The sequence below is a fragment of the Chionomys nivalis genome, chromosome 3 (genome assembly GCF_950005125.1).
Source record: "Chionomys nivalis chromosome 3, mChiNiv1.1, whole genome shotgun sequence".
Taxonomy (NCBI): Eukaryota; Metazoa; Chordata; class Mammalia; order Rodentia; family Cricetidae; genus Chionomys; species Chionomys nivalis.
The window spans coordinates 54241853-54254916 of record NC_080088.1 but is presented as its reverse complement, the minus strand read 5'-3'; the positions used below and the strand labels follow the sequence as shown (position 1 = coordinate 54254916).

The 13064-nt window shown below is 42.0% G+C and overlaps 1 protein-coding gene across 1 annotated transcript; it reads left to right on the top strand.

Moving 5' to 3' along the window:
• The first annotated feature begins 10940 nt into the window (after positions 1 to 10940).
• On the top strand, positions 10941 to 12584 carry LOC130871956 (uncharacterized). The gene has a single exon (XM_057765688.1). It carries the CDS (start codon positions 11656 to 11658, stop codon positions 12412 to 12414), a length of 759 nt encoding a protein of 252 aa, XP_057621671.1. The 5' UTR covers positions 10941 to 11655; the 3' UTR covers positions 12415 to 12584.
• Positions 12585 to 13064: the final 480 nt, after the last annotated feature.

Here is a 13064-nt window from a genome sequence, read left to right as displayed (position 1 = left end):
CCTTTTTTGTGTGTCCCAGGGCTGCTTATATGACTCTCAGCTGTAAGCCCGCCAGAAATCACTCCTCTGCCATCAGAAATTCTTGAGGGTCTTGTGCTCAGAGCAGCTGCAGAACAAGTTGTTTGCTCAGAGCAGCTGCAAGCATAGGAAAACAAGTTGTTTACTCACGCAGACGGGGGGGTCACAGGAAATTCAGGGTTTGAAAGTCCACAGTCCCCAACAACGTCTAAGTACAAGTGTCCCCTCCACAGTTCTGCACTCATGTAGCAAGCCTCTCAGCATATACAAGTATAGAATAAAAATTTTTAAATGTATTTAGTAGTACAAGAAAAAATTTAAAGTCAGGAAATTAGAATTAGAATATTAATCCTAAGAGAAAAATAAAAAATAATAATGACACTTCTCTAGTAGCTATATATGCTGCCTTTGTATATGTTTTACATTGTATATTCAATGTTGCTTACGTTGTAATTCTTATTCTAAAAGGAGAAATAAGAATAAGCTATAAAATTAAATATATTTAATTGTCTCAGTATTGTGCAAGGCTGACTTTTTCCTAAAACAAGTTGAATTGCACTGAGCACAATGAATTTAAGAGAAAAATCAAGATAACCTATTACCTTCATTATGAACAGACAGAGGTATCTTCTCAAACTATCAATTTTATCACTTTATTTTCTTGCTGCACTTACTGGCTTCAGTGATTTTAGTTTCTAGTGCAAAATTTCCACTATGTGGTAAGCTTTTATTATTTCCAATACTTTTTTCCATCCTAAGATCCCTCTTTTAAGCAGGGACATAGGGGTCACCTCCGAAGTGTAATGTAAGTGATTTGTTTATCAGTAACTAACAAATGGCTTTTGGGTGTGTGAAGTCCCTTTATATACCAATTCCCAGTTGGTATGGTCTACATGTTCTTCATCTTGTCCAAGTCTGTGGAAGAGTAGAGAGACTGCACCGTTAGATCTGTGAAACAATTCGCTGTCAATCCAAGCATGCTGATCCTTCATCTTTGTCAGTTTTACACATCCTCTATATTGCCTCAGAGACACAGTAGGTTATGATAATAGCCTGGAACTGTCCCTCAAGCTCATGTATTTGTACACTGTTGAGAGGACACTTGTACATAGACGTTGTTGGGGACTGTGGACTTTCAAACCCTGAATTTCCTGTGACCCCCCCTGTCTTCGTGAGTAAACAACTTGTTTTCCTATGCTTGTAGCTGCTCTGAGCAAACAACTTGTTTTGCAGCTGCTCTGAGCACAAGACCCTCAAGAATTTCTGATGGCAGAGGAGTGATTTCTGGCAGGCTTGCAGCTGAGAGTTATATAAGCAGCCCTGAAACACACAAAAAAGGACATTCTTGGAGCATTCTTGGTCAAGAGTGACCCGTGTCTCTGTGTCTGTGTATCTCAATCTCCAGGCCCTTGCCTGACTCCCATACCTTATTGCAGCCATAGCACATAGAGCAGGCGTTCCATTACAGGTGTCATACAGTTTCTCAGCTGAAGATACATATTTTTGTTATAGTGAAAACAGAGGCCTCAGCATTAAACTATACCATACACTCAAAAGACAGAAGTAGATAGAAAAGAAAAGAGAAAGGGGGAGGCTGAGAGGGAGAGGAGAAGGAGGATAAGGGTCAGGGGTGGAAGAGGAGAAAATTAGCCCCATGGCAAGTGTCTAAGAGATTTGTAAAAAGATAAATCACTCCAAAGACTTTGATACCCCTAGTCTCAACGAACTAAGCAAAACTCACGACCTTTCAGTGTTTTGATACAAATCATATTTTATTTATAACAACAGATGATGAATAGGGATAATGCTAACTGATGGTTATAATCTTTTAATGTGTGTTAAGTCTTGCAAAGATGCTATGCCTTCATTTTAAGATAAAGGGGACAATTGAAAAAAAATTATGTGATAACATCTCAGCATCGTCCATCATTGCCCTCCCTTTTTCTATTTTAATACTTTATTATCAAAGCTGCTAATTTTTTTCTGATTTCTTATGATGCTTTCCTGGTACATGAATATTAAGATAAGGGCCTATGTTAAGTTTAACACATCTGAATATTAAGGAATACATAGATATTACTAGCACAACACAAATTCTGATTCCAAGTCTTAGTGGACTTATACTGAAAATTTTTCATTCCTTGATTTTATGCGAGTGTTTCTTAGTTTCAGCATACATCAAAGATCAGAACAGCCACTTAAACTCTGGGTACTTAGACCTAAGACTCAGAATGGGACCTAAGACTCAGAATGAGAATATCTGAGATTCATCTAAGGACTGGCTTTCTAGAGATTTCTAAGCAGCACTTGTGATGTAGGTTGAAACAGCTCACCATAAACACTGCCTATTTATTGTCCCCTTAATTCCCTTCTAATAACCTCTGCTAGCTGTACTGGGTCAAATGGTTCTTCAGAAAGGCTCACAATAATAAAAAGTCCAATCCGAGGATTAATTTTTATCTATTTCATGCTTCTTTCTATAGTCCAGCTGGGAGGATCTTAAAAAATATTCAGCCCCATTATGAACACGGACACATCAAGGAGCTTAATATTTCAATAAAAAAGGAATCAATGTGTGCACTGCATACTGGTCAAAGGTTAACTGCCAGAAGACAGCTATTATCACCTTCCCTCAATAAAGAAATATAACTGCTAATAGCTTAAGGGACGTACCCAAAGTCATTTACAAGTTTTCAAGTGCTGTTTAGCAGAAGACCTGGCCAAGAAGATTTGACCAGCATATTCTGCTTCCTTATTTGTTGCAATCAGTAAAAGGATAATAAGGATGATATATTAGCAGTTGGATTCAATCGGGTGTGTTTGGATATATATATAATATTTAATATATATAATATTTAACAATATTTAAATATTTTAGAATATATTATATATAAAATATATATTCAATAGTATGTATCAGACTATAAATAATCTAAACAGAATACACAAATATAATCTATTTTTTACACAGAAGAAATTGTTTGGAAACTCTTTAAATTGGAATTTTAAAACTTTACTTGACATAGGTAAAATATGATTGTGAATATTGCCACCAAATCATTAGAAGTGGGCAATAAAATATTGTGATGAAGGTTATTACTCCGACAAGACCCACAATTAAACAGGCAAAAATAGGTAAAGGGGGCAAATGCCCAACAACCCAGGGATCACAAACCTTTGTATTCTCATCTCCACCTCTAGAGAGCATAGACCAAAGTCAGACAATCTCACTCATCACAGGAATATTTTGCCATAAAAGAAAAAAGATTGGGCTAGAAAGCTTAACAGCAATAGAGCCTTAAATACAGGAGATTATATAGAAATATTACAAAGCATTGTGTGGCATAATTTTACTTATTTTTGTTATTTTCTCACTCATCTAAGATGAAGAAACTTTCAGCTGAAGTATAAAAGCATGCCACATTCTATTGACTGTATTCTATCAAAACATATATTCATTTCTGTTGTGAAATAGTTGGTTCCAATATATATATATATATATATATATCTTATGATTAAAAAGGAACAAACAAGCGAATGAACACATCCTCCTGGAGTTATTGGACACTGAAAAGATGGTAGAGAATAAATGCATAAAACATGTCAAGCCCTGCATTAGGTCTTACAACTGATTTTGTTATCGATGATAGTCTAACTTTCCTTTCTTGGAAAACCATTAAACTCTAACATATTGTTTTGCTTGTCACTTCTGTCTTTCTTTCTCTCTTCCCTAGGCAAGCATATTTTCTTTCTCCACTATGTCAATTACAAAATAATTCTTTAAAAAAAAAATCTTTCAAAAGCAGGCCTGGCCAAATGGTTCAGTGGGCAGGAGCACTGTCTGCTCTTGCATAGGACCCTGGTTTAGTTCCCAGCACCCACCTGGTGGTTTACAATCCTAAATTCTCTAGTTCCAGGGACAACAGGCATGCATGCAGTGCAGATACACACAGATTGGCAGAGTGGAAGGAAATAAATACAAATGGATCTTTAAAGCAAAGATTTAAAATGGAATTACAGGCAACGTCTGATTTTATCCTCAGGGGAAAACAATCAAGTTAGAGAATTCACAATTCCTTATTAACTAATAAAAAGCTGCTCACCAATGCAGTTGAGGAGTTGTGTGGGGACAGGACTTGCCTTGCAAGGGTCATGTGTTCAACTCTCAGCACTGGGGGAAAAAAAAAATAAGTGGCTCATCAGGAGTCAACAAGCATGGAACATTGTTTCAAAATAGTATATTCGAAATGTGTTGTAAAATTCATCAAACTGTTCTATCACTTGACTAAATAACATTCACTCTCCATTTCACTTTTACTTTCATAGAAGCCCACCTGCTTGGGAACATTAGGCCAAGAAATAATAGCTTCAAAAGACTTCTCATATATAAGCATTAGTTATAGATCTTGTTATCATGAGGCATGAAAATAGGCAAAATAAATGTCTTCAGTATGCTCACTATCTTCCACTGATTGGTACACTGATATGCCTGATTGTCAAAAGGTTGCTTTACATTAGCCAAAGCAGTAAACCTGAATTTAAGAAGTTAGCCTGCACTGGTTACGCAGGAAAATAAAACCCACCCTCACAGAAACATCTTTCTCTACTTAACGTTAAATTTGCTATCTTGAGCATTTTTAATCTAGGTAAGAGCTGTGATTTTATGGAAGCATAAGCATTTTTCCATAAAAGAGACATGTTCTCTTGACAGGGTTTTACAACAGGCCAGACAGATTGACAACTTGAAAGTCATTTTGGTGACTATCGAGCCTTTAAAAAATTAAATCAGGAGGAGGTTAATTGAAGACATGAATTTGAAAGTAGATTGCACCTTTCTTAGTGCTCTGAGATCAAAATACGATACTAACTTACTTTTATGAGTGAATGATGGATATTTCATAAATTTTTACATAAGTTAATGTGGATTTTCAGTGCTCATTTTATAGATTACACATTTAGCATAATGGGGAAAGACCTAAGAGTAATTTCAATCCCAAACTACCAAATGAAACAATTTTGTGATACTGGGTATGTCTCTGTCTCTCGTCTTTCCTCCCTGTTGGTCACAGGGAGTCTGTGTGATCTGTCTAGGAAAGGCCCAATGAACAGGAGTTGTTGGCCCACACAAAATGGGCTCTCTCTGTGTGTGTGTGTGTGTGTGTGTGTGTGCAGTTTTTGTTTGTTCTGGTATTTTTTTGTCTAACTGGGGTTTATTTCTTTGTAAATGTGCTGGTTAGTTTTATACCAACTTGACACAAGCGAGAGTTAACTGAAAAGTAAGGAACATCAATTATAAATGCTTCCACAAGATCCGACTGTGGGGCACTTTCTTAATTAGTGATTGATGGGGGAGGACCCAGTTCTTTATGAGTGGTGCCATCCAAATCACCCAGAGCAAGCCATGGGAAGCAAGCTAGTAAGCAGAACCTCTCCATGGCCTCTGATTTGCACATACTCCAGGTTCCTGCTCTGTTTGAACTCCTATCCTGATTTCCATCAATGATGGCCTACAAAGGGGAAGTGTAAGCCAAACAAATCCTTTCCTCCCCAACTCCCTTTTGATCATAGTGTTTCTGCAGAGCAATAGAACAGTGACTAACACTGTTTGTTTTGATTTTAAAGTTTTTGTTTTGTTGGGCTTTTTCTAATTTGAAAGAAAGACTGAACAAGAATTTGGATGGGTAGGGAAATGTGGAATTTCTAGGTGAAGTTGGGAAAGGAACATTATCAAAATATATTGTACGATAGGATGGTATTAAGACAAAGTAAAATGAACCAGAGAGAGTAACACTATATGAAAAGCAGGACTTGTTTTCATTAAAGACCCTTATGTTTTATTACAAGTCGGCATAACTCTCTCATAACATATCCGGTATCCTGAAAACTCATTTGCTCTACGGAATAACAGCAGTTATTTATATGATGAAATTTGAAACTATTAAAAACCAAGTGTTTTGAAAATTTCCCCATATTAAAAAAGGTACAAAATGCAAAATATTGGGGTCAGAAAAATGGCTCAGCAAGTAAAGATACTTTCTATTCAAAAAAAGCAAAAGTCTGATATTCTAAACTCCCACCCTGGAACTCTTCTAAGTCAGGCAGAAGGAGAGAACTAACTCCACACAATTGTTCTCCGACCTCAACACCAGGACACTCATCATCCCCCACCCTAAAATACAACAATAACAAATAAAATTGTAAAATACTGTATGATACTAACTTTTATAAATTATTAACCCAATTTTTCAACAAATGAATACAGGAAGTACATAAAAACATGGCATGCTTACTTTGTTCATTACTGAGTATTACTTTTTTCTTCTGTGCTTTTGGTATTTTAGAAATTTCTTCTAAAACACATGGTCAACATTTTAAATTGTTGTTGTGAAAGGCCAGTCTTTACATGGAGATTGGAGAAGGAAGCAAAGACCATCTCCTATATTCATAGAGAACCTGTACCTAAGACTGAGAAGTCAGCAGAAGCTCTGAACATGAGAGAGATGAGGAAATGCCAGGAAAATGAGTTATAGAATTGGGAGATAGGAAGAAATGGACCTGAAACATGACAAAAGAAGAGGAAACGGGCGCGCAGGCAGGCCCAGGTGGCGGAGGCACCGGCAGGCAGGCCTAGGCAGCGGAAGCACCAGCGCACAGACAGTTCCGGGTGGTGGAGGCACCGGCAGGCAGGCCTAGGCAGGCAGGCCTAGGCGGCGGAAGCACCGGCGCGCAGGCAGGCCCGGGTGGCGGAGGCACCGGCAGGCAGGCCCAGGTGGCGGAGGCACCAGCAGGCAGGCCTAGGCGGCGGAAGCACCGGCGCACAGACAGTTCCGGGCGGCGGAGGCACCGGCAGGCAGGCCCTGGTGGCGGAGGCACCAGCAGGCACGCATAGGCGGCGGAAGCACCGGCGCGCAGGCAGGCCCGGGCGGCGGAGGCACCAGCACGCAGGCAAGTCCGGGCGGCAGAGGCACCGGCGTGCAGGCAGGCCCGGGTGGCGGAGGCACCGGCAGTCAGGCCCGGCAGGCAAGCCTACGCGGCGGAAGCACCGGCGCGCAGGCAGGCCCAGGTGGCGGAGGCACCAGCAGGCACGCCTAGGCGGCAGAAGCACCGGCGCACAGGCAGGCCCGGGCGGCGGAGGCACCGGCAGGCAGGCTTAGGCGGTGGAGGCACCAGCAGGCACGCATAGGCGGCGGAAGCACCGGCGCGCAGGCAGGCCCAGGCGGCGGAGGCACCAGCACGCAGGCAAGTCCGGGCGGCAGAGGCACCAGCGTGCAGGCAGGCCCGGGTGGCGGAGGCACCGGCAGTCAGGCCCGGCAGGCAGGCCTAGGCGGCGGAAGCACCGGCGCGCAGGCAGGCCCAGGTGGCGGAGGCACCGGCAGGCAGGCCTAGGCGGCGGAAGCACCGGCGCACAGACAGTTCCGGGCGGTGGAGGCACCGGCAGGCAGGCCCGGGCGGCAGAGGCACTGGATGCAGGATAGTGCGGGCAAGAAACAGTGAAACCTGCACTGAGAGCAGATTGCCCCGCTACAATTAAATCAAACCCAATAGATACCATCGGTAAGAGGAGATGGGCAGACGCCAAGGCAAAAATCCACCCAACAATCTGAAAAACAACATGAAAACACCAGAACCCAATGATCTTACAACACAAGGACTTGAACACCCTAACACAGGAGAAGAGGAAAAACCTGACTTTTTGAAAGCAATAGAGTCCCTTAAACAACATGTAAAAAACGCCCTCATAGAAATGGATGAGAAGTATAACAAAAAGTTTGAAGAAATGAGTAAATACGTAAATGATACCCTGGGAAGCCAAGAAAAAACGATCAAACAGGTAATGGAAACAGTCCAAGAATTGAAAACTGAAATGGAAGCAAGGAAGAAAACACAAACTGAGGACCAGCTGGATATGGTAAATATAGGTCAACGAGCAGAGACTACAGAAACAATGGACTGAAGTCTCACGATCCAAAGGAGGAACAGAAGGAGAGTGAGCACGAGCAAGGAACTCAGGACTGCAAGGGGTGCACCCACACACTGAGGCAATGGGGATGTTCTATCGGGAACTCACCAAGGCCAGCTGGCCGGGGACTGAAAAAGCATGGGACAAAACCGGTCTCGCTGAACATAATGGACAATGAGGACTACTGAGAACTGAAAAACAATGGCAATGGGTTCTTGATCCTATTGCACATAATGGCTTTGTGGGAGCCCAGGTAGTTTGGATGCTCACCTTAATAGACCTGGATGGAGGTGGGTGGTCCTTGGACCTCCCACAGGGCAGAGAAACCTGCTTGCTCTTTGGGCTGAGGAGGAAGGAAGACTTGATTGGGGGAGGGGGAGGGAATGGGAGGTGGTGGCGGGGAAGAGGCAGAAATCTTTAATAATTAAATAAATTAATTAATAAAAGAAAATAAAATAAAATACAGTAAAAAAAAAAAAAAAAGAAGAGGAAACAAATGGGGTGGCTGTTCCAAAAGGACCCACTGGGCTTTAGACATTTAACTTGTCAGTAAATTGTGTGTTGATGGGAATAAGACCAGGCCAGGGCAATACAGAGTGGAAAGCAGTGGAGATTGTGGGTGAGTGGCCACGAAAAACAAGGGGATGTACAACCTGATGTAACCCAACCGTGATCTCCTTTGTGTTTGGACCTAGATTTCTCTCAACGTTGCTAGTTTTTTTTATTTTAATATTATAAAAATAGAATTTAAAGATCTACATAATTACCATTATTCTGGAGATTGTCTTTATCCTACCAAACGTTGCATAAGCTAAATACCTTATCCAGAATTCCCTAAGGAAAGCGTATCACTATTATTTATGGTTTTAAAGGTAGAATTTATTGAGATTTTGTAAAAATAATTAGATAAAAAGTTATTCTCACTGACTATCGGAGATATAAATAGTTAGATGGATAGATGTATAGATGGATAGATGGATAGAAGGATAGATAGATGGATAGATGATAGATATAGATAGATAATGCAGGGTAAAACAGCCACTTGTATAGATGGAAAAGTTATATGATTACTTCTATGCCCATAACCTAAAAGAAAAATATGTGTGATTAAAATTCAATTTGTTGGTTTGAAACGTAAATTAGGCCAGTCGTGCCTGTCCTACACTCTGTTTGAAGGGGAAAAGGTGACATATTAATATTAACAAGTATTTTAGATTATAACAACCTATACCATCAAAAATGCATTAATAAACTATTCTAAATATATATATTAAATCTTTAAAGATTTTAAAATTCATAAACTATTCCATCAAAATTTATAATATATTGAACAGCAGTTATTCAAGATTATAACTTTAGCTCCTCCCTCTCTTCATTCTGATAAACATGATAAGAAAGTTCATACAGAACCAGAATCTAAAAATTATTTAGGTTTTTAGATGAATATCCTCATAAATGATAAACAAAACTATTAGCATTCACATGTGCTCTAGAACTCAGGCTTCTATCTGAGTGACAAGTTGTAAATTTAAATACTAATATAAATAAATATATGGCATCAAAAGGTCCTTGGGCAAATAAATAATATAATAATATAAATAATATAAATATATGACATAAAGTCCTTGGGCATCCTCACTCATGGGTTCCTCTACTATCTTCTAATATATTCTGAGCTGTACTATGGATATTCTGAAAATAGTATTTTGTGTTATAGAAGAGTAAGTGCATAAATATGCTCAGACAATGCAACTATACATGCATTTGAAGTTAAATTGACTATGTTAGGCATCTAACGTCCACATTTGTATAATTGATTATAAACGTTCATCATCTTTGGTGTTCTTACTATTCTTTGGCTATTCCCTCTACCATCAGGCAGAACCTTAGTTATACAAGGTCTGAATGATCTAACTCTCCATCACTCAAAATCCCTCAACTGTCACATTATTTTTAAGTTTATTGACCTTTTAAAATCCCTGTAACCTGTTCTATCAAATGGTAGAAAACACTGTCCTTGAGGCTTTATAGAGACAAGGAAAGCAGATATTTTGAAAGTCCTTCTTCTATGTTGTTTATATTGATTGCTCACTTTCTGATACAGGTAGCAAAGAAGAGTTGAGAAGACTCATTCACACGTCAGATGCCCTTTTTCTCTGGGTCACCAAACTACTTAAAGACACACTTTTACAGTGATATTTACAGCATAATCCTTAGTTTTGAACCCCATTCAAAGGATTAGAAAATAATTGCTCTATCTCTGGAAGGTAGTAACAGTGCAGGAAGGAGTGAAGAGGAGTCTATTTTATCATTCTTTATGTGTTTCTTCAGTGACTGCAGTTATAAACATTCATGAGAGTTTTTCCCTTTCTATGTCTGAAAGTTTCTAGATTTATTCTTAAAGACATTTTATTTTTAATTACGTGTTTGTGTGAAAGACCCTACAGACCCCCTCCTCAGAACCCGCAGCTAGCAGGCTCCCCGGGAGAACGTCCTGTTTGCTTGAAAGATTCTCAGGATCAGCAGCTAGCCTGCTCTCATGAGAGGAAAACAGGATATCTATTAGATAGGACATCTACAAAGCAAGATGGCTGCAAAGTAGGATATCTATAAGATAAGAGCAGGATGTCTGCTGCCAGACATCCATGCTGGGAGAGGAAAACCATTCATGCCCCCCGCCTCATTCCGATAACCAAGCTTCTGCTTCTGTAAATTGCTTTTTGCTGCCCTCTTTCCTATAAAAAGTCCTCCTCCCAGTCTGCAGGTGCGCAAGTCCTCCGAAAGACTTTGTCGCCCGCAGGTACCTGTGTCTACTTAATAAACCTCTTGCAGTTTGCATCCAACTCGTGGTCTCGGCCTGGTCTGTGGGTCCGGGGTCTCCACCTGAGGGAAGGTCCCTACCGGGGGTCTTTCATTTGGTGCATTGGCCGGGAATTGAAGGCCCCCACCCAGGGACCACCGACCCACCATCGGGAGGTAAGCTGGCAAGCACCGATTTGTTAGTCTGTGTCTGCGTTGTTTCTGTGCTTTGTTAACTCTGTACACTCAGATCTGGGTGCTCTGTATCTGGCGGGCCTAGGAAGGAGCTGACGAGCTCGGACTTCCACCCCGCAGCCCTGGAAGACGTTCCAAGGGTGTCTGGAGCCCTGAATTAGGTGGCAGCTTTTTCCGGAGCTCAATCTGTATCCCAAAGTCTTGCTTTGCTGACTTGGGTCTGAATCTGGAGCCTTTTCAGTGCTCATCTGACGGGCCACATTCCAAAGGTGGCCGGAGCCTGATTTTTCACAGTCTCCGTCTGAATTTTTGCTTTCGGTTTTGCGCCAAAGCCGTGCTGAGCGTCCATATTGTTTGTGTCTGATTGTTGGATTTTTGTGTTTAAATATGTTCTTTGTTTTTGTATATCTGTTTGTGCTCGAGCCTAAATCTGGTACCATGGGACAATCGTTAACAACCCCTCTTCACTTAAGAAGGGGGGAAAATTGGGGTTTTAACTGTTTCTCAGAGACTGGAACTGATGGTATTTAGTAACAACAATGTCTGTCATTGTACTCTTACTGGAATTGACCTGATGATATTTGTAACTGCTTATAGAAGTTGGAAAAGTTTGACACACCCTGTAAAATGTTGAGCCTCCTCCACATGCAGGATCAGATAGCCCAGAGGGACCTGAAGCGGCTATGGCCGAGGGGCCCCCACAAGAATCCCCGGCCCTCTCACCTATGGCTGGCCAACAGAGGGACAGACGCGAGCCGCCGCCTGATTCCACCTCCCACGCCCTTCCCCTCCGAGAGGGTCCGAATGGACAGCAACAGTACTGGCCATTCTCAGCTTCTGATCTCTGTAACTGGAAACAGCATAACCCTTCCCTTTCCAAAAACCCAGTGGCACTGACTAATCTAATCGAGTCTATTTCAGTCACCCACCAGCCCACCTGGGAGGATTGCCAGCAACTCTTGCAAGCCCTGCTTACCTCAGAGGAAAAGCAAAAAGTCTTTTTGGAGGCTCGGAGAAACGTTCCAGGCGACAACAGTCGCCCAACCCTTTTGCCTAACGAAATTGACGAGGCCTTCCCTCTGACGCGACCTGATTGGGACTTCACCACAGCTGCAGGTAGGGGACACCTATGCCTCTATCGCCAGCTGCTTATAGCGGGTCTCCGAGGGGCGGCACACCGCCCCACCAATTTGGCCCAGGTTAGGCAAGTAATACAGGGAAATGAAGAGACGCCCGCAGCCTTCTTAGAGAGGCTCAAGGATGCTTATAGGATGTATACTCCCTATGACCCGGGGGAACCGGGGCAGGCCACTAGTGTTTCAATGTCCTTTATTTGGCAGTCCAGTCCGGATATCAGAAGTAAATTACAGAGGCTGGAAGGTCTGCAGGGATATACAATACAGGATCTGCTGAAGGAGGCAAAGAAAGAGGCAGAGAGATAGGGGAAAGAGAGAAGGAAAGGAGAATTTACAAGTATATTCAGAGGAGCAACCAATAAATGAGGAAAGAGACATGAAACAGAATAAAGAATTAAGCAGGCTGCTGGCCACTGTAGTTCAAGGACAAGAAAGAGAGGGAGGTAGGCTGGGAGAAAGGAAGGGGGCCAAAATGGACAGGGACCAATGTGCTTATTGCAAAAAAAAAGAGGCTCTTGGACCAGGGCATCCTCATCCCCTGCCGGTCACCATGGAATATCCCCCCCCTTTTACCAGTAAAGAAACCAGGGACTGGGGACTACCAGCTAGTGCAGGATTTGAAGGAAATAACAAAAGGGTGGAGGACATGCACCCCACGGTCCCCAGCTCCTATAACTTATTGAGCACTCTGCCACCATCCCACGTATGTTGATGACCTCCTTCTGGCAGCCGCTTCGGAGAAAGAATGTCAGGAGGGCACAAAGTCCCTCCTACAGACATTGGGACAATTAGGATATCGGGCATCAGCCAGGAAGGCTCAGATGTGCCAGAAGCAAGTCATTTACCTAGGTTATCAATTAAAAGATGGACAGAGATGGCTGACTGAGGTGAGCAAACAGACTATCACTAACATCCCTGCCCCCCGGAACCCCCGCCAGCTGCGAGAGTTTCTGGGA

Bases quoted from the DNA above. Each gene is read 5' to 3' on its own strand.
- LOC130871956 (XM_057765688.1), top strand. From the start codon at position 11,656: ATGGCCGAGGGGCCCCCACAAGAATCCCCGGCCCTCTCACCTATGGCT.